At 40.1% G+C, this 26,393-nt stretch overlaps 1 protein-coding gene across 1 annotated transcript in view; it reads right to left on the bottom strand.

Annotated features, from left to right (window-relative positions):
- The window catches only part of SMG6 (SMG6 nonsense mediated mRNA decay factor), a 237,681-nt gene that overhangs the window by 93,331 nt on the left and 117,957 nt on the right, over positions 1-26,393 (bottom strand). Inside the window, exon 13 of the mRNA XM_082678924.1 lies at positions 24,268-24,469. Coding sequence (XP_082535050.1) covers positions 24,268-24,469 — 202 coding nt within the window. The remainder of the gene's footprint in view (positions 1-24,267; positions 24,470-26,393) is intronic.

Below are 26,393 nucleotides of genomic sequence, written 5' to 3'. Positions count from 1 at the left end.
ATGCCCTTGAGCATCAAGGTCCCAATATCAATGCATTGGACAGATGTCTTCCACCGAGTTCATCAAGATCCCCCGAAGAACACAGCTGTGTCCCCACCTAGTCAGGGGTAGCTAACCTCTCAGAGGGTTATGTTTCCTTGATTCTCAGATGCTATGGAAGTAATCAGACCCACCTCTGATGGCCATCTTGAGATGTTTTTTTATATTGCACTTGCTGTTCCCAGAGTTAGACAGAAGGCAAATCACTACAGATCTCTGTCCATATGAAGTGTATGTAACTCTAAAGTAATAAGATGTGTTTTTAAAAATCATAAATGAGTATCAGAGCAGTTAGGGTACTTGGTAGCCACACCTTATACTAAGGCTGTGAAATACTCTTTCCCCCAACTCTCAAGCCCAGATCTCATTTGAGTGTGGAGGAGGTGGGTTTTGTTTTTGTTTTTTGGGTTGTTTTTTTTTTAATATCCATAACCCAGCTGTGACACTTCCTTCCACCTCTACCTGTACATCTGTTTCCTACAGAGTGCTGCTGCCTCAAGTGAGATGCGTGAGGCTTCTGTAGATGCTGGGGAACAAGACGAAACAAAAATGCTTCACACCTGGCTCCCAAATTACAGGCACGCTGGACTGGGGCCAACATAAGCTGGCACAGCACCAGCTGAAATGGACATCAATTAAGGAGCCTGTCATCTTTCAAGACTGCGGGGTCTTTTTTCACTCCACGATCCGCACACTGCTCCACAAACCAGCCACGGCACCACTGGTAGAGTTTTCCAGATGGGATCATTTCCCTTAGATTCCATACTTGCAGATTTATTGCAGAACTTGTTTTTAACCCCTCCCTTTGTTTTTAAAGCCTGATCTATGATTCCACATTACAGTTTTATCTTTAATTGAATTTATTTGTTCTTAGGAAAGTGGGAAATTTGTACCTACATGAGCAGGAAAAGTTTTAAGTTTGCCTAAAAGATGCTTTGTTTACAAAAAGGCATTCAAATAACTGAGATTAGTAAAGGGTCAGAAATTCTTCTCTGTACACATCACTCCTACTGGGGTCAGAAGCCAGAGAGCCTTGACCAGACTGCATTATCCTGGAGAAATGGGCAGACCTCTAAGCCTAAAGCAGGCCTCATCCTCCTCCCATCACATGCAGTGTTAGTGATCCCTGTCATGCGCAGAGAGAAAAGAAACTCTGCTAGTGTCTAGCCAGTGGCAACGCTGTTTAAGAAAAAAACCTTTTTTTTTTTTTCTTTTTCTTTTTGGCTGTGCCACGCGGCATGCAGGATCTTAGTTCCCCGACCAGGGATTGAACCCCCGTGGAAACACGGAGTCCTAATCACCGGATTGCCAGGGAATTCCCAGAAAAACACCTTAAGAATGTCAGCAATTAAAAATTCCACATAGTACCTTTTCTTGACTTTTGTCCAAAGGGGCAGAACATATTTCCTCCCCTGTACCTAAGTGGGCTGCCCTGTGGAAGGAATTCCATGCAACATGAAAGAGTCCCATGATAAATAAATATCTCATCCACATTTAATGTATGTTCCGAGAACTGAATTCCAGTGCCTCAGGGGGCTGTCTGTTGCTGCCAATTTGCTTCTCGTGGCAGAGCCCTGAGTGGCAGAGCCCTGCTTAGGCGCTGCCGATGCTTGTTTGGAAAAGAGTCCAGCTGGAGATGAAAGAAGCTCTTCAAAGTGGGTGACTCCTTGGAGGCTATCACTTTAGGGCTTGGGAATGATTACTTATCAAAAACTATTTCAGTCTGGAATATACTCTGGCAAGAAGCTGGCCTGCCCTCTCGGGTATTCCGTTGGTGTTTGTGGAGCTGGAGAGGCCTCGATGGGTTTGGAGTGATAGCAGGAACTGAAGAACCCCGCTAAAGGTAAGAGCCCAGAATCCACATCATAGGTGGGGACAGGAGAGAGAGAAGGAATCAAAGAAAGCTTCAGACATCTGTCTGCACAACTCAGTCTTGGTGTACCCCTTTCCCCACTCTGGTATTTTAAATAAACAGCTTCAAAAGGGGTGGTCCTCACATCATTCTGCTGACTAAGGTCTCAATTTCCTTACTTTCTTCTACCAAGAGAGCCTGAAACCTCTAGCGCTCAGCATTTAATCAGTCAAACCTTAGTCTCTGAAGTGAAAAGACAAGCCACAGGCTGAGAGAAAATATGTGCAACACATATATATCTGACAAAGGACTTGCAATGAAAATACATAAAGACCTCTCAAAATTCAGTAAGAAGGGACTTCCCTGGTGGCGCAGTGGTGAAAGAATCCGCCCGCCAATGCAGGGGACAGGGGACATGGGTTCGAGCCCTGGTCCCGGAAGATCCCACGTGCCGTGGAGCAACTAAGCCCGTGCACCACAACTACTGAGCCTGCGCTCTAGAGCCCGCGAGCCACGACTACTGAGCCCGTGTGCCGCAACTACTGAAACCCGTGCACCTAGAGCCCGTGCTCTGCAACAAGAGAATCCACTGCAATGAGAAGTCCACGCACCGCAATGAAGAGTAGCCCCCACTCACCACAACTAGAGAAAGCCCACGCGCAGCAAAGAAAATGCAAAGCAGCCAAAAATAAATTTAAAAACAAACAAACAAAAAAACAACTCGGTAAGAAAACAAACATTCCAATTTATACATAGACAAAAGATTTGAAGACACTTTACCAAGCACATGAAAAGATGCTGAATATCATTAGCCATTAGAGAAATGCAAATTAAAACTGCAATGGGATACCTGTTGGAATGACTTAAAAAAACAAAACTGCAGTACCAGCTGCTGGCAAGGATGTGGAGCAACTGGAATTCTCATATGTTGCTGGTGGGAATACAAAATGGTACAGCCACTCTGGCAAAGAGTTTGGCAATTTCTAACAAAGTTAAACCTATGCTTACCAAATGACCCATCCATTCATTCCTAAGTATTTACCCAAGAAAAATGAAAACTCAAGTTCACATAAAAATCTATACAGGAATGTTTGTAGCAGTTCTATCCATAATTACCAAAACCTGCAAACAATCCAAATGTTCATCAGCTGGTAAATGGAAAAACAAATTGTGGTATATCCATACAATGGAATCCTACTCTGCAACAACAAAAATGAATTACTGATACAGGCAATAATATGGATAAATCTCAAATGCATGATGCTACGTGACTGAAGCCAAACTTAAAAAGCTAATTACTATATGGCTTTTAAATATGACATTCTGGGGCTTCCCTGGTGGTGCAGTGGTTAAGAATCTGCCTGCCAATGCAGGGGACAAGGGTTTGAGCCCTGGTCCAGGAAGATCCCACATGCCGCGGAGCAACTAAGCCCGTGTGCCCCAACTACTGAGCCTGTACTCTAGAGCCCGTGAGCCACAACTACTGAGCCTGCGTGCTGCAACTACTGAAGCCCACGTGCCTAGAGCCTGTGCTCCACAACAGAAGAAGACATCACAATGAGAAGCCCGTGCACCGTAACCAAGAGTAGCCCCTGCTCGCCGCAACTAGAGAAAGCCTGCGCGCAGCAACGAAAACCCAGTGCAGCCAAAAATAAACAAATTAAAATAAATTAATTAAAAAAATAAATAAACAGATTTAAATAAATAAATAAATAAATATGACATTCTGGAAAAGGCAGTCTTAGAGAGTAAAACAGATCAGAGGCTGCCAGGCACTGGGAGTCAGGGAGAAGTTGGTTGCATGAGGGAGTATTTTGGGGGTGATAAAAACGCTCTACATCTTAATTGTAGTGGTGGTTACATGACTGTGTGTTTGTCAAAACTGTATAACAAAGAGTGGATTTTAACGTATGTAAACAAACAAATCTTGGTCTCTGGGGAAGGGGATGAACTTCAGGAATACCACTCCATTCTGTAAGTGGTGTTACCTGGGGGATGCAATATAACTAGAGTGTGACAGCGTTGACACGGAGCCCATTTTCACCCTAAGTTGGAGGCAACATTAAAATAGACCTGTATTTCTGTTGGAATAAAAGGAACTTTATACCCTTTGTCCCCAAAACTTTTCACTGTTATGGAGATAATGTAATCTTCCATATGCAGATAAAAAGATACCAAGTCCCAGCTTGGTTTTCCTCCTCCCCTTTCATTTCCTGTTTCATTTGGGCAGAGGTCTCTGTTTCTACAAAGGGCAAAGTGTATACAAGTTTAAAAATCATGGGGGAAATCAGAGGTTTAAGCTAACTGGAGGTCTCTTGGCCTAAATGGGTTAACGAGCACAGAACCTCATAAAAATAAATCCCCAAATATATTTTCTAAAATAGTAAACACCTGCCAAGGTATAATTACAAGTATTCTCAAGAAATCTTTGTCTTGTTGTCAGTGAGTGAAGTTAAAAAACTTAAAGTACACCTGTAATAATAAAGTTTCTTTTTATAGCATTATGATTTAATAAGGAAATTATGGGCATCTCCAAAGGTGCAATATTTTGAAAGAAAGATTATACGTCTTAAGGGTAAGCTGGGATGAAGTGAGAGAGTGGCATGGACATATATATACTACCAAATGTAAAATAGATAGCTAGTGGGAAGCAGCCACATAGCACAGGGAGATCGGTGCTTTGTGACCACCTAGAGGGGTGGGATAGGGAGGGTGGGAGGGAGACGCAAGAGGGAGGGGATATGGGGATATATGTATACGAATAGCTGATTCACTTTGTTATAAAGCAGAAACTAACACACCATTGTAAAGCAATTATACTCCAATAAAGATGTTAAAAAAATATATTATACCTCTTATTATAATGTGGTCATAGGACCACAGGGAGTGAGAAGGTCGAGTGGATAAAGGTGTGTGTTACAGCAGTACCTGGAAAGCTGTGAAAGCAGTTAGGCTGAAGAAGAGAACATATTCCCACTTTCATTTTAGTGGCTTACCTTCACACCTCTGCTTCACAGCTTAATCCTTAGTACTTCTTGGGTGCTTCAGGCGAGAGGAAGGAAATGGTACTTGGAAACAGTAACTAAGCTAGACTCTCTTAGCTCCCACCCTCGAAGAGCACAGGCGTGTAAGCATATGCACACATACAAATGCAGAGAAAGGGCTTTTTCATTTAAATGGAGGAAGCTGCCATGTCTACCTCTATAAGCAAAAATATTAATCATCCACCGTCTGGTTTTAATCCACACGCTCCTGATCCTGCATCTGAATGTATTGTTATCAGGGGAAGGAGCATTTCTGCTCAATCTTATTCACCAGCCAAAAACCTGAAAATGTGAAAACCACATTGGTGAAGTGCCTTCTTGGGGACCCAGAAAACTCTGAGCTGCTGCTTTTTTTATTGTTTTCTTTCTTTTTAAAAAATGATGAACAAATGTGAATTTCAGAGGGTCTGGAGGGGAAAAAAAGAAACAGCTCAAGTTACAGGTCCCTCCTGATCTTGGAGTGACACTATCCTCAGGGAAATTAGCACTTTCTCTTCTGTATTTCCCAAAGGGGATCCAGCCACACAACCTGATTGACATCAGCCTGTCAGAGGCTCCCAGGTGCATCCCTTACGAGGATTTACAAATGAAATGGCAAGCCCAAACAGCAAGCCTTTGCCTCCGGTCTCCATTCTTCTGGTTTGTGCTTTGCTGGCAGTAAGAGCAGGGACTAAAAAGGTGTCTGTATGAGTCTAAGCATGCTTATCCCACTGTCTGTGCTGGAGACCCTTCCCTCTCCTCAGGGTCACCCTAAAAAGGGTCTCCAAGCCACTATGTGGGCTTGAGTACCTTCAAAGCCATTAGTCACCACACTTGCAGTCTCACTCCAAACTGCGAACGGGGCCACCCGTGACACAAAAACTCTGGCAAGATTAGGGACTGGCGAGAGCAGAAGAAACCACAATACGCCTGAGACTCCCAGGAGAACAATGACTAGTGCTGGTAGGGAACAGACTGACAGAGCAGACAGACTCTAACCAGGCCTCGCTCTGTTTTCGATGCAACACAAATGTTTTCCATTAGAAGTTCCCTGCCCCACAAACACTCATACATGCGGCTACGAAATCCACATACTTAACTTCTGCTTTTCTGGCACTCTGACCCAACTACCTCTCCTGGTCCTCTGGAACACAGCAAAGTTGAGAGTGAAGAGATTCCAATACCCCCAGCACAAAGGTAAGGGGGGGGAAGAAAATCAGAATACGGAGCACGCTCACTAAGTACCATCTAACATGAGTGTGGCTGATGTAGGCTAAAGGGAAGAAGGGAGAAAACAAGGGCTTTACTTTTGCCAAGAGAGAAACAAGTCTCATACATCTCTGGCTCTTATTGGCTGGCTCCTATGCTTTCAAGCTTAAAGTTTGGCTTTACTGTCTAGTAAAGGCTGCAGCTGATCATCATCAGGAGGTGTCAGTCACCATTAAAAGCAAAGCAGGCAAAAACCCTGAAAACCCATTACAAAGTCTGCAAAATTCTAGTACTAAGAAATCAAGGAATGCTGGCTGATCAGTAATCCATATTTCAAATACTCAGAACCAGCTGAGTATGGCAACTGTGAGAAGAAGCTGAACTAGAAATCCTTAAGCCATCAGTAAGCATCCTCCCACCATCTGCAGAATCAGGCCCAGGCTTACTTCTAGTCACAGTCACAGAGGGAGGGACATGTGAATGTCTGGCTAATTAATTTCTTCCCTAAAAAACAAAACAAACAAACAAACCAAAACCCAAAAACAACAACATCAAAAAAACAGGAAGAAAACCCCACAAATAAGAATTTGAGAGAATAAAATAAAAAGAACACTGAAAAGGAGGGAAAAAGTAAAATTTTTAAATGGCATGTAAGAAAGAAAAGGAAATCCCCTATTCAGGCAGCTCTGGAGTTCCCTAATTGCACAAGAGCAAAGGACAACCCCCCCAATGTGGATGCCTTGTTAAGCAATTGCGCAACCTACACTCATTGTGCAATTCCAACCTTCCAAAGCTTTTTGCTGCACATATGAAAACCACGTTTTCCACTGCACTCTAGAATTAAGAACAGTTTCTCATTTTTCTCTTCTTCACTTTAGAGGGGGCTGTGTCCCTGAGCAAAAAAAAAAAAAACCCCAAATAAAAAAAAAACCAACTATTGCTAGATAAGCATTCACTACAAGTGAGGTTTTACATTATTTCATCTGGTTATTTCTGAGTTTACTGGTAGTTAAGAAACATTTGGATTTTTTTCTTAGGCAGCTAAAGATTCATTTTTCCTGTCACTGACAATAATGATATCACAAAAAAATTGTCCACACAAACATCAAACCTTCAAAAGCCTTTGTTCTGAATGACTGCAATTCTGGAATATTTGGAGCAGTTAAAAGTGGCAGTTCCTATTATACAGCCAAACTTCCAATAGAGGCCTGGGGAGATCACAGTGCATCTTGCTAAGCACAAACCTTTCTTTTCAGGTCATGTTAAACAGTTAACAAGAACAGTAACAGGTGTGTACCAAGATGAAGAAAGCATAACAAGAAAACCCAGAGGTCACAGAGGAAAAGACAGACAGATCTGACTCTATAAAAACTTTAAGTCATACATTGTAAAAAATGTAAACAAGATTATAAAACAAGCTGCAAACCAGGAGAAAATACTGCAACATATAAAACTACCTATAGTGTATTAAGAACTCCTACATATCAAAAAGTATAATAAAAAAGCACAAAAATGGACAAGGCCGTAAATATATATATGTGCAAGTCAGAGAGGAAGAAATATAAACATGCAATGCATATACAGAAAGATTCTTTATTCCACTAGCAAACACATACCAGTTAAAGCGAGATACTTTTTTAAACCTAGAAGATTAGCAGAAATTGAAAATATAATAATAAACAGTACTGCTGAGATTATGAAGAAACAACTTGTATACTGTGAATGGGAGTGTAAACTGGTATGATCATTTTGAAGGGCAATTTGGCAGTATTTGTCAAAGCAGTAAACATGTATATTTTTGACAAAGCAATTCCACTTGTAGGAATCTGTTCCACAGAAACAGTCCTGTAAGCATACAGAGATTTAAGCACAAGGAAGTTCATTTCAGCACTGTTTGTAATAACAAAAATTGGACATAAGTATCATCTGAAAGACAGATGGATAAATTATACCTATACAATGAAACATGATGCAACTTGAAGAACAGTGTGGATTTATATGTTATGATTTAGAAACAGTTCCAAGGTATATTAAGCAAAAAAAAAAAAAGAAAGAAAAGGCAATGTATACGTGGCATGTATTTGAAATTTATCAGAAAAATTAATACTTGGTTACCAAACTGTTAACAGCAATCATCTTTGGAAGGGAGGGGGGACTTGTATTCTTATTTTCTATAGTTCTATATTATTTTAATATTATTGCAGAGAGCATGAATTACTTTTATAATTAAAAAGTAGAGAGTCCACCTTCTTTTTCTGACTACGATGGTAAGGCAACTGTTTTTAGGCAGTGCCCAACAGGCAGTGCAGGACAGTGATCCCTGAGAGAACAGAAACTCATGAAATGAGCCTGTAATCACTCCGTCCTCTGCTTAGGGATAATTTTGCAACTTTGACACAGAAAGCTGAATCCCAAGGATATTATGGTGATCCTGTTGAGCTAAGGAGACAGAGAACAGAATCTGAGGCAGCTGAAGGGGCTGAATCTGCGAGTAAGGAAATGAACAGAAAGAAGCTGTAAAAAGAAAGGGCATGAAGTACACGTGAGAATCCTCAGTTCACAAGTAGGTGAAGGCTAGACTGTACATATGCAGGCCAAGATGGCCAGAACTTACCAGATGGCAGCTGCTACAGAGTTAAGAGTGGAAAAGAGAGCTGTCAGAGGTCCAGCAATGCTAGGGGAAGAACACTGCCTAGGGATGAGGGAGTTGAAGTTCCAACACTGCCAGAGTGAAGAGATTTTAATACCTTGTTAACATCTTTGACAACCATTTGAGACTCCAGAGAGGCCACACCCTAGAGTTAGACCTAATCTGAATCTGCATTAATTGTTCCTAAAACCCAGCCTAAGACAATCCGCAGGGGAGTCGGGGCTTGGAAATCGACTATTACCAAGTTACTGGGGCTTGGGAAACATCCTAGGTTTCTACATAGCTGCACTAATAACGTGTAAAAGCCAAGCCTACGCAAATCCAAGATGATCAAGCACCAATATAACTGCCTGTTAAAGTTAAAAAAAAAAAAAAAAAAAAAAAGAGGAAGGTAACAAGGTCCAGAATCTCTTTAACAAATTATCCACAAGGTCCAGTGATTTTGAACGAAAATCACTAGACACAAAGAAACAGTAAAATGCAATCCATATTCAATAGAAATCAAATGTGAGATGGCCCAGATGTTGAATTTGGCAGGCAAACACTTTAAAACAGCTATTTTAATAAATATGTCCAAAATATTAATGGGATAGATGTTCAAAGAATTAAAGGAAAATATGGTCTTAATGAGTAAACAAATAGGAAATGTCAGTAGAGAAAAGGAAATTAGGGAAATGAACTAAGTAGAAATTCTTGAACTGAAAAGAAATAATTAAATTTAAAGGTTCACTGGATAAATTTAATAGTGTATTGAAAACGGCAGAAGAAAGAATCAGTAAACTTGAAGACAGACCATAGAAAGTAAGTAATTTGAAGACTAGAGAGAAAAATCACTGAGGATAAATGGAGCTTCACACATCTGTGAGATTATACAAAAATGTTTAACATACACATAATTCGAATTCTGGGAAGAGAAGAGAGGGTATTTGGGGTAAGAAAAAAATGTCTGAAAGACACTCCAAGTTTGATTAAAAAACAGCAACTTATAGCTCTGAGAGGATCAGTGAACATCAAGTAGGATAAATGTAAAAAGAACTACACCTATGCACATCCCAATTAAACTTCTGAAAACAAAAGATAAAAAGAAAATATTCAAAGCAGCTCTCCAAAAAGATGCATTACATAGGGAGGCAAAAGAATGTTGATTTCTCATGAGAAAACAATGGGTATCAGGTAATAGAAGAAGTACATCTTGAAGATGATGAAAGAAAAAGCTTCAATCTAGAACTCTATTCAGTTAAAAAAAAAAAAACCTTCAAAAACAAAGATTAAAAAAAAGAAAAAAGAAATAGAGACATTTTAAGATAAAGAAAGGCTATGGGAATTTGTTACCAGCCTACCTGCTTATGTCCTGTAGGCTCAAGAGAAATGATACCAGATGGAAACTTGGATCTACTAAGAAGAACGAAGAGCACCATTAAATAAGTAGATTAATATAAAAGTCTATGTTTTCTTTTTGTTTGTAATTTACTTCAAGGCAACTAACTGTTCAAGTAGAAATAATAACATGGTATGATAGGATTTATAACATGATAAGTAAAAGGGAAGACAACTGCGCAAAACAAGAGGGAACGGTAAATGGAATTATGCTGTTTTAAGGTTATTACATCTGTAAATTGTGAAGCAGGAAACAGGAAGCATAAGGTGTGAAGTGTAAAAAAGTACAATACTGACCTTAAATATCTTCTGGAAAGCTAAAGATGCAAATTGTTAGCCCTAGAACAACCACTGGGGGGGGAAAAATTAAAAGGGGTATAATTAAGATGACAAAAGCAAAGACTTCTTAAAACAGAAAAGGCACTAACCATAAAGAGAAATTCTGAAAAACTGAACTTCATCAAAATTAAATACTTTTGTTCTTCCAGATTCTGTTAAAAAAAAAAAAAAAAGCCAGCCACACTGAGGGAAAATATTCACAGGACAAAATCTCACAAGGATTTTTGTCCAGAATATATAAAGAAGTTTTACAACTCTATTAGAAAACAATTTTTTAAATGGGCGGGACTTCCCCAGTGGCACAGTGGTTAAGAATCCGCCTTCCAATGCAGGAGATGTGGGTTCGATCCTTGGTCAGGGAACTAGATCCCACATGCATGCCGCAACTAAGAGTTCGCATGCCACAACTAAGGAGTCTGCGAGCTGCAACTAAGGAGCACACGTGCCACAACTAAAGGAGCCAGTGAGCTGCAACTAAGGAGCCTGCTGGCCACAACTAAGGCCTGGGTCAACCAAAATAAATAATTAATTAAATTAAAATAAAGTAAAATTTTTTAATAAAAATAAATTAATTAAAAATGGGCAACAGATTTGGACACTTCCCAAATGAGGATCTATGAATTGCTGATAAACACACGAAAAGATGCTCATTATTAGTTAGGAAAATGCCAATTAAAATTAAAATGAGATACACTAGAATGGCTAAAATCATAAAAACTAGAAATACCAAATATTGGCAAAGATGTGAAGCAACTGGAACTCTCATACATTGCTAGTGGGAGTATAACGGTGCAATCACTTTGGAAAATAGTTTGGTAGTTTCCTTAAAGTCAGACATATAATTATCATATAACTGAAAATTCTATTTCTAGCAATTTACCCCAAAGAAATGAAAACATTTGTCCACAAAAGACTGTACATTAATGTTTACAGCATCTTTATTCATAACACCTAAAAGATATAAACAACCCAAATGGCCATGATCAAGTGGATGCATAAACAGACTGAGATATATCCATACGATGGAATACTATTAATTACTAAAAGGTAATGAACTGCTGGAAAAACATAACAACATGGATCAATCTCACAGAAATTATGCTGAGTGGAAGAACAAAACATAAATGTATGATTCCACTTATATGAAATTCTAGAACATATAAAACTAATCTATAATGAGAATAAACAGATGCCTGCTTGCCGGGGGTGGGGAGTGGATGAGGGAGATTAACTGCAAAGAGGCATTTGGGAATATCTGGGGGAGATGGAAATATTTTGTATCTTGATTGGGGTGGTCCTTACACAGGTGCATACATACATCAGTGCATTCATATGTATGATTTCGTTGTATGTAGGTTACATATCAATAAATTAATAAAAGTGAAGGTATGAACTTTAAATAAAATTATTTTCTTCACATATCTAAAATTATGAAGTAAAAATACATATTATTTTACAGATATGAAGGACTACATTAGTAAAGAAAATTAAAAAGGGTGGGACAGGAAGTTCTGAGGCAGAAGTTTATGTCAATATCGAGGATTTTTCTCTAAGTATCATACATCTTTCCTTTATCAATTTCAATTTTAATTTTTCATTGTAGCCCATATTTATTAAGTCTTGAGCCGAAGATTACTTCTGTGGATGTATGTAGATAGGCAGGCATACTTACACCGCTGACTTTCAGGTTTTTATGCGTGAGTTATCCCCATCAGCCAACTCTAAGCGTCACTGTTCATCTGTAAGCAATCCTGCCTGCAAAGCTTGGAATCCAGGGCACTGTCTTGATCTTCTGGTCCTTAGAGGTTGCACTACCACTACTCTTAGATTTTTTTTTTTTTTTTTTTTGGCTGTGTTGGGTCTTCGTTGCTGTGTGTGGGCTTTCTCTAGTTGCGGTGAGAGGAGGCTACTCTATGTTGTGGTGCATGAGCTTCTCACTGCGGTGGCTTCTCTTGTTGCAGAGCAGGGGCTCTAGGCGCATGGGCTTCAGTAGTTGCAGCACGTGGGCTCAGTAGTTGTGGCGCACGGGTTAGTTACTCCGTGGCATGTGGGATCTTCCCGGACCAGGGCTCGAACCCGTGTCCCCTGAGCTGGCAGGCAGATTCTCAAGCACTGCACCACCAGGGAAGCCCCTACTCTTAGATTTTTTTTGCCCTTGAATACACTTCCAAAACAGTGTAGCTCATCCAGTGCATATATTCAGTGCCTCTTAGAGCAGTCTCAAGGGTTTGCCAAAAAATAAATCAAGTTGTCTTTTCAAAGATTCATATTCTACACACTCAGGTATCTTTGGACCCAAGGCATTCAAAGATTTGAAGACCATCCAACCCAGAGAGAAAGCAGCAGGAAAATTCAATCTGAGCACCCATTCCCCTCATATGAACTTTTACTTCTTTGTTCATCCTCAGGAACTATTATGGGAGATCAGATGATCTCCCTAAACCAGATCAATAGTTCCCAAGCTCCTGGTGAGGAATCAAGCTCCCAGTGAAAACAGAAGAACTGTCAAAGTTGAGAAGAGAACGGGAAGTATGTACTGGGCAGTGTGTTTGTTCAACCACTCTACTACTGTACTTATATTCAATTAAGAGTGTGTGCCCTAGGGGCTCCCCTGGTGGCGCAGTGGTTAAGAATCCACCTGCTAATGCAGGGGTCACGGGTTCGACCCCTGGTCTGGGAAGGTCCCACATGCCATGAAGCCTAGAAAAAAGCCCGCATGCAGCAACGAAGACCCAGTGCAAGCATAAATAAATAAATAAATTTAAGAAAAAGTGTGTGTGTCCTAGACTTGGATTTGATTCCTTAATTCTTAGCTGTGTCAGCCTGGGCAAGTTCTTCCTAATAGTCAAAGTCCCGTAGGGCTTTTGTGAAACTTAAATGAAATAATATAAAGCATTAAAACAGTGCCTAGCCACCAGAATCTAACACTACATTGTAAATCAACTATACTTCAATTAACAAACAAACAGAAGACAAACCAAAATAATCCAGTGCCTAGCACGTGATAAGCACTCACTAAAAGTCAGCTGTTTTGCTCTGGGTCCTCTTGGGAAAGGAGAGCCAGACATGTGACTTTTCATACATATTCAGGATAAATGTATTTCTAGCATTCTGAATATAACTTCTGAAGACCTCAGAAAACTATATGGCAACAGGAAGGCAAAGTATATGAACTGTCAGGTAATATGCTCTACATTCCAGAGTTAAAGATAGAATTAGGAAGCCTACTTATACCAGAGATGATATTTTTACCTCGACCAAAATCTTTGCCTAATGGCCGCAACAGCCACCAAATTCCTAAAACACAGTAGTTCTTGGAGTGTGAAACCCAGACCATTGGCATCACCTGGGAACCTATTAGAAATCCAATTTTTCAGTCTCTCCTTCTCCTAACTAATCAGAAACTCTTGGGGATGGGGCCGAGCAAGTTTAACAAGCCCTCCAGGTGGTTTTGATGAATGCTAAGTGTGAGAATCAATATCCTAGAATAAAAAGAACACCTAGTCCTTGAACTATCCATAGCATGGGCCTAAGGTGACTGAGTCAACAGTGCCCATTTGGGGAATCAGATTGATAAATTAGGCAGTAACTGATATAATCTGAAGGGACTGAAGTAAATGGAAGCGGTAATTAGCAATTCTATAAAATTTATATACAATTAGTAAAGAGGTGAGAGACAGCTCACAAAAAAGGTGAGGGAGGGCAACAATGAGTAGACAGAGAGAAATATACAATACAAATGATCAGTGCCAAAGGGCCACTGGTGAAATGCGTCATCAAACAAAGTGGCCCATCAAAGTATTTCTGCACCTAAAGTGAGAAGAAGCAAAAAGAAAAGAAAAAAAAAAGAGTATTTTTTGAGATATAAAACCAGAGGACTTTTCAAAACACTGTATATCTTTTACTAAGTTTATACCAATATCAAAGGCTCCTTTGATTAAACAGGCAAAATAGAGAAGGAAATAAATACAGCTTATAGTTCATTTCTAAATATCTGGCTGGAAACAATTTTTCCTTAGATATCTACAGACTGATAGAGAGGGAAGTGCAAGAAGGAGAAACTAATTCAGAAGTTGAAAACAAAAGATCTTATCCAGCATGGTGTGACGAAGGAACATACATGTCTTATTGCCTAAAAAATAGAGTGCTCTCCCTTCCAAGTTTCCAAAAGTTCTTATCTCATTCAGTATAAAAATAAAACACCTCTTGTACAAGGGTAATCAAAGCAAGTTCAAAAGTTATTCATAAAGCTTTTACAAATCATTAAGAAAAAAAATGGATAAGCATTCTAATGGTAAAATAGGCAAAGAACATAAGGTAATTTATAAAATGTGTCACCGATACATATAATTAGTAAGCATAATACTTAAAAAAAAAACCAACCTTATCAGTAATCAAAGTATGAAAATCAAAATAATGAGATGCCAGTTTTTTGCCCATCTTTGGCAAAGTTACAAAAAAGTCAAACTATTCATGATTAGTGAGGATGATAGATAACAGATATGATATTCTGCAGTTTAAACAGCTGTAACTTTTTCGGGAGGGCAATTTGGCATTAACTATCAAAAGGCTTAAAAACCTGCATACCCTCTTTGACCTAGTAATTCCACTCAAAAATCTGCCTTTCGAACTGACAGAATAGATATGTAAAGATTGCCTGAGATGGCATCATTTATAAAAGTGAAAAGTCAGTAACTTTCTAAAATGCCTAATGATTAAGGACTAAAAATATTATGGTATGCCCATACATGTTAATATAATGCAGCCATTAAAATTCACACTGTGAGTGAACATGGAAATATATTCAGGATATATTCATTGCTAAGTGAACAAGGTAGATTACAAAACAGTATACACAGTTTTATTCTATTTCTGTTAAAAAGCAAAAAACTTCACTTATATCTATCTGTCCATCCTTCTCTCCAGCCAGGATAGAAGATAGAAAAATCAAGGAATCTTTCATTTTCCTTATTGCTAATACTGATTTTTCTAATATTTCTTTAAATGAACATCTATTTTGTAATACAAAGACTTTTATAGTAAAAAAAAAAAAAAAAACCTTAAAAAGCATACATTTCTGAGTTAAATAACTCTACTTCCAAAATCCCAAATGAAGTGACCAAACTGAATACACAGAGTATATCCCCCACACCCCATGATGCCTCCTTTGTCTACTGTGTTCACAGCAAGGGCCGCGGAATCTAGAATAGCTCCTGACGCATAGCAGTCAATAGCTATTAAATGGGAAAATGCCATCCATCTGCCGTAAACCATAAAGAATTACTGCCAGATGGATAGAGGATAGCTGGAAACAGGTCATTAAGAGCCAATTCACAGCTTCCCTTCCTAAGAAAGCAACTTAAAAGAAAAAAATTTTCATTTTGCTTGATGTTAGTATGTAGATGTGGAATTGATTTTTGTATACTGACATTATATCCAGCAACTTTGCTAAACTCACTTATTAATCTGAATAATTTATCCTTATTTTCTACATATGAATCACATTATTTGCAATTAAAGATAGCTTTATTTTTTTCCCTTTCCAATCGTCTTTTTAGTACTTTATCTTATCTTACTGTACTGGTTAGAACCTTCAACATAAGCTGAATGAAACTGGTAATTAATCACCCTTATCTCTATTTCTTGACATGCTTGGTGGTAATACAGTTGCTCCCTTTGTGATGAGTCTTTTTGTTTTACATATTTCCATACGTATATTTCATAATTAAAAAGGTTAAAAAAGAAAAAGAAAGCAGCAAGAGAAGAAACCATGAAAAGCCTGGCAAAATTCTCCAGTTTGGAAGGGTCAATTAGTTTCCTATTGCTGCTGTAACAAAATACCACAAATTTAATGACTTAAAACAAAACAATTTATTATTCTACAGTCTGAGAGATCAGAAGTTCTAAACTCAAGATGTTGGCAGGGCTGTGCTCTTTCTGGAGGCTCCATGGGAAAATCTGTTTCCTTGCCTTTTCTAGTGTCTAGAGGCCACCTGCACTCCTTGGCTCATGGTCCCTTCCTCCATCTTCAAGGCCAGCAGCATACTATTTCCAAATCTCTCTCTCTCTCCCTGGGACTTCTGGTTCCATCACCACATTTCCCTCTTCTGACCCTGACACCCCTGCCTCCTTGCAAGGACCTTCGTGATTACGTTAAACCACCTGGATAATCCGGGGTCATCTTCCCGTCTCAGTATCCTTAACTTAAACACATCTGCAAAGGCCCTCTTGCCTCGTAACGTAACTTATTTAACAGATTTTGGGGAATAAGATGTGGACCATCTTTAGGGGAGGGCATTACTCTGCCTATCACAAAATGTGAGGGTATGGGGGCAGATGCAGAACACCGCTTGGAAGACTTCACTGCTACACATCAGTACCAATCACAATCAGCAGTTCAGAGAGGCCCAAGTAAATGTAAGTGGGAAGTGGCCGGAGGGTGGAAGTTCTTCTTGACATGGTAGGCCACAGCTCCGGGAAGGTCAGAAATTGCTATATCATTTATGTGAAACAGAAACTGGACATGGGATACTCATTCTGGTACAGTAGCTCCATTATATACAGGAAAGAAAATGTAGAAAATAAATTCATATGTTGAGAATGCACACCACCTGGCCTCCTCCCCAGCTGCTTCAGGGTGGTGACTTGGTAATACAAACATATATCAACCAGTTTTAGACTTGAGAAGGGGATTCTAAATGATATTTGTAGGTAAAGAAGGCATCCAGTGAGAATCTACCCAACCTGTTGTGGAGAAAATATCAGAACTGAGTAAACCTTTCTTGGTTCAAAGAAATATAAAAGGCCAGAATCAGATTGTAGAAATACAAGTGGGGGCCTATGAAAAGAGTCTGCAAGATAAAAAAGGGAACAGAGCATGCAAAGAAAGAGAGAAATAGAGAATACTTGGGGGGGAAATGTTAGCTGAAGGAGACAGTATCTGCTTTACTCTTACAACTGGATTTTTAAAATCATAGATTCTGTGAAGTATGCTAAAAAATAAATGATAAAACAAAACAGATAAAGGAGACCTTGGTAAAAGGCAAGCAAAAATATAAACATTACAGGATAAGATAGGGAAATAACGTAAGGCAACGAATAATGCAACAGCAGACTTAAGAACTGAATTAGAAGCAGTAAAGAGTAGAATCAGCACTATAAAAATCTGAACCAATTAAAGACAGGAAAAACTTGAGAAACCTTCCGAGATTAGAGGCAAAGCAAAAAGGGATTAAAATGATGACAGAAAAATATGTACAGTACAAAGAACAAAGGTCTAATATACATTTTAGGAGAAAAGAAATTACTGAAGAAAAGAACAAACATTAGCAATCAAAGACATGGGAGATGAAAACTTTTCTGATCTAAAGATAGAACTGCATCCGCTTATTTAAAGAGCTCATTATGTGCCATGAAAAATTAAAGTACAGAGCCCAACATCTAAACAAATCCTCAACTGGAAATTCAAGATTTAAAGAGTTGTAAGTTACCCGTGCTGTATGAAAAAAAAAAAGTTTACCTACAAAGGAAGAAAAACCAGACTTTTCTCCAATTTTTCCTAACCATTAATGCAATGGAATAATAGCTATTGTTTTAAAGGGGAAAGAAGTTGACCTAAGCTAAGTGGCCATTCATGTGCAAGGGCAAAATAAGAACACTTTCAAAACACAAGTGTTCAAAAAGTAGTCATGAAGAATGTCCTCGATATACTGTTTAGTGAAAAGAACAAAGTAAGGAAGAGAACATATATCGCACTATCATTTTGATCATATATGTATATATGTTTATAAATACGTTTCAATGGGCATAGAAGTGGTCTAAAAAGATAAATATCAAATTGTTAACAATGGTTACCCCTAGAGGGTGACTTTGACTATATATTTTTTTGAACTGTTTGACCCTTTTGCTTGCGTATGTATATTACTACAGTATTTCACAAAAATCACCTTCATTTTTAAAAAGCCTCCATGTTATCTTTGCTGAAAAAAATTCTACAATGTTGCATCTGAATAACAGATGAATCAAAGTAAAGAACATAAGAATGGGAAAGCATAGAATAAAAAGACAAAAATGGTGAAAATTGAACACTGAAAACACTATAAAATTAATTCTAAATAACGATTGTAAATTTAGAAACAAAATGCAACTGTGTGAAAAGAAAATACATATTGTAAACAGTCCTAATTTTCACATCTTAAATATGGGATAGTCAATTGTTTGTTTGTTTTTTCCCCTTTCACTCTTGATGTTGATACTTTGAGAATAGAAGATTATGTATGTTTTTCAAAAAATTAGTCACTGGTAGCACTTAAAATTAATATTTTCCAGACCACCAAAAAACAAAGGCAACATTTCCCCCCAAACTATATATGTATGTATGTATATACGTATGTGTGTGTGTATAAAAACAAGGGTGTTTAAAAAACATAAAACAAGAACAAAGCATATACTGTATGGTCCCAGTTTTATGAAAGGAAAAGAATAAGTACACACATATAAGCATGGGGGCGGGGAAAAGACTGAAAGGACATATATGAAACCTTAACACCAGCTAATTTTAGGTGGTAGTTTGTAGGTGATTTTTATTTTCTTGTGCTTTTCTATATTTTCTATTTAAAATATTTGGGAGTAATTATGTGCACAACAAACATGCCAAAAATATCATTTAACAGACAGACAAGCCACTAGTTTCAAAAGTTGGACAATTTAGGTGCAGTGGTTAAGAATCCTCCTGCCAATGCAAGGGACGTGGGTTCGAGCCCTGGTCTGGGAAGATCCCACATGCCGCAGAGCAACTAAGCCCACACGCCACAACTACTGAGCCTGAGCTCTAGAGCCTGTGAGCCACAACTACTGAAGCCCGCGCGCCTAGAGCCCGTGATCCACAACAAGAGAAGCCACTGCAGTGAGAAGCCCGTGCACTGCAACGAAGAGTAGCCCCCACTCGCCGCAACTAGAGAAAGCCCCGCGCACAGCAACGAAGACCCAACGCAGCCAAAAAAAAAAAAAAAAAAGTTGGACAATTTAAACCTCATCTTTAACCTCAATTACATATTTTATTAATGGCAAAGCTTCCTGGGATCCTACATCCAGATAGAAAGCAAAGATTACTGTAAGAATGAATGGGATGTGATCGTGAGACTTATAACATCACCATATAATATGACCTATAATTTATTCCCTAATCAAGCCAAAGGGTAGCCCCGGCATTAGCTTGTTGGAAAGTTCTTCACTTAGTTCTTGATCAGATGATATGGGAAGGAAAACAAAGGAGATCACACGGATTAATCTTCCTGGGGATGCTAGAATGAGGATTGCTTACATCTATTTATGACATCAACGTTTTGCTTATCATTAAATGGTAACTTTAGAGCCTAAGGAAAGACACAGCCTATCACTAAATAAGTCCTTGTTCAGTACCACCTATAGCTATACAATCACATGCATTTATTTTGAAGATGACAATTAAGCTTTTTTGATACTGACTAACATATAACATGAACTTAACATCTTTCTCCTAAAACAGTTTTCTTTTTATCACTTCTCCTATCTGCCTATAGGGCTACTGGGGTTTCAATGAGGAAATACGTGTAAAGAGCTTAGCACAGTGCGTGGAACATGATTACTGACTGCAAAATCTTAAATTTATTCTTATTATGGTTTGATTACTTTTTCAAGTATAATGCAGCAGAAAGGACATGGAGTTTTATTTATTTATTCCTTTAAAACTTGTTCTTATGGAAAATTTCATATATATACAAAAGTAGAATACTAAACTCCATGTACCCATTATTCAGATTTAATAATGATCAATATTTGGCCTTTTTTTTCCCATCTACATTCCTGTCTACCTTCCTTCCCACATTATTTTGAAGCAAATCCTAGATGTCAAACCATTCATAAGAACATGATGTTCTGAAGTCATACAGACAAGGATTCTAATCCTGTATTTCCTCACTTAGCTACATAACCTTGGATAAGCTGCTTAACCTCTGAATTTAGGTGCCGAGCAGCCACTCAACGAACCTAAGATCACTTTCTCCTAGTTGGCTCTAATTTTCAACATCTGTGATGTTTCTCTCTAAATGTAACCAGCTCCACTCTATTGCTTTTACCCTAATCTGTACTCTTTATCTTACTTTTGGATAATCCCAACAGCAACCTCTTACTCATCCCATACCTGGGTTTTCTACCATGGTTTGTTTCTTTCAGGCAGAATATTAATCCTGTAAGATGTTCAGTAAATCAGAAAGATCAAGGGTGAAGCAAGTTTGGGAAAGATAGCAAAGGGTATCCCCCTCGCAATGTACACCACATTAAAACTCCAAGAAGTCTTTCAGTAATGGATTCTGTCTAATATTGTGTTACCCTAACTTACATGATTGTGAAACTCTTTTTTTTCACCTAACTATTAAGAACCTATAAAACTAGAGTTTCGGGGAACATGCTTGGGAAATACAGTGATAGGTTAATGCCAAATCAGTGCTCCTTGAGCAATGCCTTCATTGGGAAACTACCAACTCCACAAAATTTCAAGAGTTCCTCCTATAGGTTCAAATTAACTTAGGTTGCTTCTCACATCTTTGTATATGCCGTAAGTTGTCTCCCAAACTAGGAGGGTGTTTGCCTTGTATGTCTGGATTTCTCCTGTGTGTGCAGGTGTGTAATACAGGCCGCTCAGTGAATGCCTGTTGAGTGAGCACCCAGGCTGGACCAAACATGGTGACTAATCTCCACCAGCAGTGAAACGGCTCGTGTTGCTGCTACAGAGTCTTTGAGATACTTTACGTTTCTTAGTAGTGAACACTAGAAGCTGGAGAAGATGTCTATCTTCTTCAGATATCTAAAAGGTCAAGAGTTCCTAAAAAGTCCCTCTGGACACATCCATACTAATCTTCCAGGTCAACCATGGAGATGTTTCCTATGTTTCCATCATTCCTCACTCCTCTCTTGAGCCTCAGTTGTCTCTTTTATAAAATGAAGGTACAAATACCTACTTGGCAGGCATACTGTGAGGACTTAATGAAATACTGGACAGAATTACCTCGTCCTGGGACTGATACATGCTAGATATTCAAGAGGTGTTATTTTTCTCTGCCATGGAGAATAAAGCAGAGAAAAAGGAAAAGGAAGGCATGTAACATCTTATATAGGGTAGCCAGGGAAGACCTCTCCAACAAGGTGGCATTGAGAAGGCAGTGAGAGTGCCACACAGGTATCTGGGGACGGGGTGTTCCAGGTTAAGAGGAAAGCAAGTACAAAGACCCTGAGGCACGAGTGTGTGGCTTGTCTGAGGAACAGCAAGGACGCCTATGTGACTAGGGCATACTGGGCACAAGGAAAGCAGCAGGAGCTGGATCAGACCGTGAACAAAGAAGTGACATGATCTTATTGATGTTTTAAAAAGATCATTCCAGTGGCTGTGTTGAAAACAGACTGGAGAGTAGGAGGAGGGAGGAATAAGAGAAACCAGTCAGAAGGCATTTTGTTGAATTGAACTAGGGTGTAGTGGTAAGAAAGAGTTGCATTTGCGTTTATTTTGAGGGTAAGGAAGAGCTGGATTGCTGACGGATTAGTTATGGAGGTGTGAGAAGAAGAGAGGAGCCAAGAATAACCCCAAGAATTTTGACATGAGCACCCCCAAAGTCAAAGCTGCCATTTACTGAGATGGGAAGACTGAAGAAAGACCATGTTTGGGGGAGATGTTGTGTTGGGCACACCTATTTCACCGTCCTTGAAGTGGAGACCCACCTTAGTCTCAAAGAGCTGTGACTGCCCCGGGCAGCCTGTGGTTCACGACCACAGGCTGAGGGCATGGATCACTGGCTCTGTGTTCTTCTGCCAGGTCACATATTGTATCTACCATATACTGTACCATACACATGTATCATATGCTAACACTAAAGCTGGGAGAGCTGATGAGAAAACAGGGCTGAGCAAGTCTAAAGCTGGACAGGACTCCTTCCTTGTTCTGCACTGAAAGACAGCTGACCCAATCGCCAACTCCCAAAAGCACCCTCCAGTGTCAAGACCACCCTGTGATCACAGAAAAACAGTATGTACTAGGATTCCCCTGGCCCAAGCCATGGCTACCCAGTTTCTCTTCCAACTCTTCTAACCGAACATCTTCCACAAATTCTGAACTTTGTTAGGTGTCCTCTGCCTCACACACTACAACTCCCCATTATTATTCCCTTCTGAGACTAGAAGAGCAGGATTTTATTCCAACTTTTCATTGGAAAAGCATAAAATGAGTACTCCTTTTGAGAGACAAAGGTTCTCACATTCCCAATATTAGCCATTAAATGTACCCAAAGAGTATGAGCTTTTGATATGTCAATGTCTAGAAATGTAACCATAGGGAATATATGAAAAAAATTCTGCTATAAGGAATCACCTGTTTATAGTAGTTCAAAAATTCAGGACAGTCCCTTGGTTCAATAAAGCAAAGACTGGTTAAAGAAATCTTGGCACAAAAAAAAAAAAAAAAAAAAGAAATCTTGGCACAGAAAAGAATACTAAGTGATCATCAAAAATGATTCCAAATAAGAATACATTAAAAGATACTACATGAAAAAAGCAAATTATAAATAACATGTATAATATGACCCCCTGTTTTTTTGTTAAAAAAAAAGTGTGTGTTTATACCATAAGTTAAATATGATTGTATATAATTAGCAAAAATAACAGTTGTGTTACCAGTTGGTAGAACGATTGTGGATACGTTTTTCTTCTTTTTACTTGTCTACAAGGAACATATATTCTTTTTTCACTAAGAATGAGTTAAAAAAATTTTATATTCAACATAAAATCTCTTATATTGGTAGTTTATGCTTAGAATTTAGTTTTTACTATCTGACATTAAAAAAAACAAAAAACAACTACCTACACCTCTATACATACTTCATCTAGGTCAAAAGACTTTCTTCTGCGAAGCCACTTGTGGACTCTCCACCAAAAGGCTCTCCCCTAGGGGATGTGATGCTAACAGCTCCACAGAGGGGTCAGTCACTGAGTTCCCCTGCTTGGCACAGGAGACCCTGCTCCCAGGGTCTGTGGGCACGACTTCCCCAGCCTAGCAACCGCTGCACAGGAATGTGAAGCAGAATGGACTGCTCTACTCTCCACACCTGGCCACAGACCCAACTGTTAAGCAGAGACTACGAGCTCCACAGTCCCCACCAGGGCAACAGGCAATGGGCTTTGTTTTCTATAAACAGACAGACGAGGAAAAAGTTCAGGTTAAAACACAGTCCTCGGAGGAAGAAAAATAGAAACCAGGCAGCGGGGAATGCTTCATACTCCTAAAAGCTTTTTTTGTAAGTTAACACATGGTGTCTGCTTCTCTCTAGTCACCTATTTATCACTCTCCTCCTCAGAGAAGGGAAAAAGCCCTGGCTGTTTTCCTAGTGCAGAGTTTTGTGGCTGGGGGGAAGGATGAAAGGGGGGAGGAAGGAGGGTGCTTTAAGCATGATGCAAACCATTTGGAGCTGAGTGAGAGCACTGCCAACACAAGCTGCACTATTTAAACAAGTGAGGAAATGATCGTATATACAACATGCCAGTGAGCGCACACACACACCAAAGGAAGTCGAGAGGGCTTTTTTTTTCAGGACGCAGAGCTGGATGTCAGCGGCTAAAAGGTCGATATTTTCCCTTAACACCCTTCTCAATGACTTAATCATGTTCCGTTTGCACAGAAAACTTCCCAAGAATAAAAAGGTCTGGAGAATTAAGAGGAGGGGTGAATGGGGAGGGATGTTTGGCCTGGGGCTGACCTTATCCGAGGTTTTCTCCACGTAGCAGGGGTCCTGAGGGGCAGCCAGCAAGGGTACAAAGCCCGAGAGAAGCCGATCCTCTTCCAGGATAAGGAGGGTGAGGTCATCGTCCAGGTCCTTGTACAGTGGCACCTCAGACTGATTCACTGCAGTCAGTATGTTACAGAAATCAGCCAGCATCGACCAGACATCCACAGCAACCCTGTGAGAAAGATGGTAAGAAAAGGAGAGCAGCTCTAAAGAGGGACCAGTTAAAGTATTCTGAGCACTTGCGGGCAGGGAGGTACTCGTGGCACTATGCTGTCTGCGGCTGGCATCTGTCAGGAAATCTAACCCCAAACGCTAGGATACAAAATTGCGCCCGTGGCAGTAATCTGGTGGGTGTGTGTCCATCTATGCAAAGTTGAAATTGATTAGGGGGAGTTTTTAATCCTAACCAGAAAGGAAAAAGAACTTAAGAGAATCAGTTGCCTAATGCAGGTCCTGTCACCTTTCCAGACAGTGTGCCTGAGACACTTATTCAAACACTCAAGACAACCAGTGCCTGAGGCAGCTCCCAGAATTCCCCTACTCCTGTCCAGCCAAGTATATGCCACACAGACAGCAACACAGTGCCAATCTCCCCTCTTCCCACACAGCCAGAGGGGCCAGTTACACCAGGCAAAGAGTCATGTGGTTATTACCTCCCACCCCAGTCCCCTACAATGCTTCAGAAATCTCTTCCTACATATAAGTCGGAAAACAATCAAACACACCCACGAAAAACCACATTCCTGGCCTGCCAAGATCTTCCCAGGAGGGTAAGGCTTCCCATGCATTTCGGCCGACAAACCAGTATCAGTGCTGCCTTGGCCATCCCTCTCCCTCTCCTCTCCCTCACCTGTGGAAGGTTAGCTATAGGGTGACCAGCTGTTCTGGTTTGCCTGGGATTTGTCCCAATGTTAGCACCCAAAGTCGCATGTCACCAGAAACCCCTCAGTCCTGGGCAAACTGGGATGGCTGCTCATTCCTAATTGCACATCACCGAGTCCTGGTTGAACCTAACACATCTTGAAAATCCAAAGTCTAGCTCTCCTCATTTCAAACTCCAGGGCAGAATGAGAAAAAGAAGGTTCATTTCTCCGTCACCATCATTTGTCAAACATCTACTGTGGTTCATATCCCTGCTTTGATGGGTGCTAACGATCCTGAAGAGCTTTCGTTTTTGTCTGCACAGGACGCAGCTCAAATAGCCAAACTGCAGTCAGAGCCAGGGCTTGCCAAATCCATAGGCCCTGGGCTGTACAAGACTTGGCTCCCTTTTCCAGAAGACGGCCTTAACCAGGGACTCTGGAACAGGGAATGCCCTGTGGATGCTAAGCTGTACTCTAGAAGGAGTGAGCTGCATAGAAGAACAAAGAAAAGCTTTACAGTTACGCTCAAGAGGTGGAGCGGCAAGAGGCAAGAAGCAAGAAGCGAAGAGAGCTGTGAGAGCGAGCCACATCCTGGAATCTTCCCAGAGGAGTCACTGCGCATGAGCCAGATCTGCTAGGGAGGGGCCTCAGACCCAAGCAATGTGTTTCTCCTGGAGACTGGGAGCCTTTGGGAGATGGCAGAGAAGAGGGCATTCAAGGGACAGGGCACTGAAGGTGATGCTGGGGGAGAAAGTGCGACAGAGGTGTGGGGACTCCTTGACTGGCTCCAGGTGGAAGGAGGCTGCCCTGGTTTATTTACTGTAATCACTGCACTAGGAAAAGGCAATGAAATGAAACATCTTGTTTTCAAGAGTGTCCTGGGAACCAGGCGGAACACAGCTCCATTAATCATACGACGGCACATAATCAACACACATGTACTGCACAAGTAACTCGCCTCACAGGCTTTGCCCAGGAAGAAGAACATGTTTGGGAAGCATCACCGGAGGGACACGAGTTTTCTAAAGCCTCTCCCTGCACAGACACCGACAACCAGGCTCATTCACAAAGCTCCATCTTTTGGCCCGGCTGAGCTTGGCTGTCAGAAATGTTTAAATATGGAAAAAAATAAACAGTTGCAACACGTTTTAGTGCAGAGATCTGCCTGAGCCCCTTTGTGATGTAATGGGAAACGCAGCATTCAGGCTACCAGCTGTAGAATAAACAGAACTT

This window comes from Grampus griseus (genome assembly GCF_964374135.1).
Source record: "Grampus griseus genome assembly, chromosome: 20".
Lineage (NCBI taxonomy): Eukaryota > Metazoa > Chordata > Mammalia > Artiodactyla > Delphinidae > Grampus > Grampus griseus.
The sequence above is the reverse complement of the archived record's forward strand: the minus strand, read 5'-3'. Positions and strand labels throughout refer to the sequence as shown.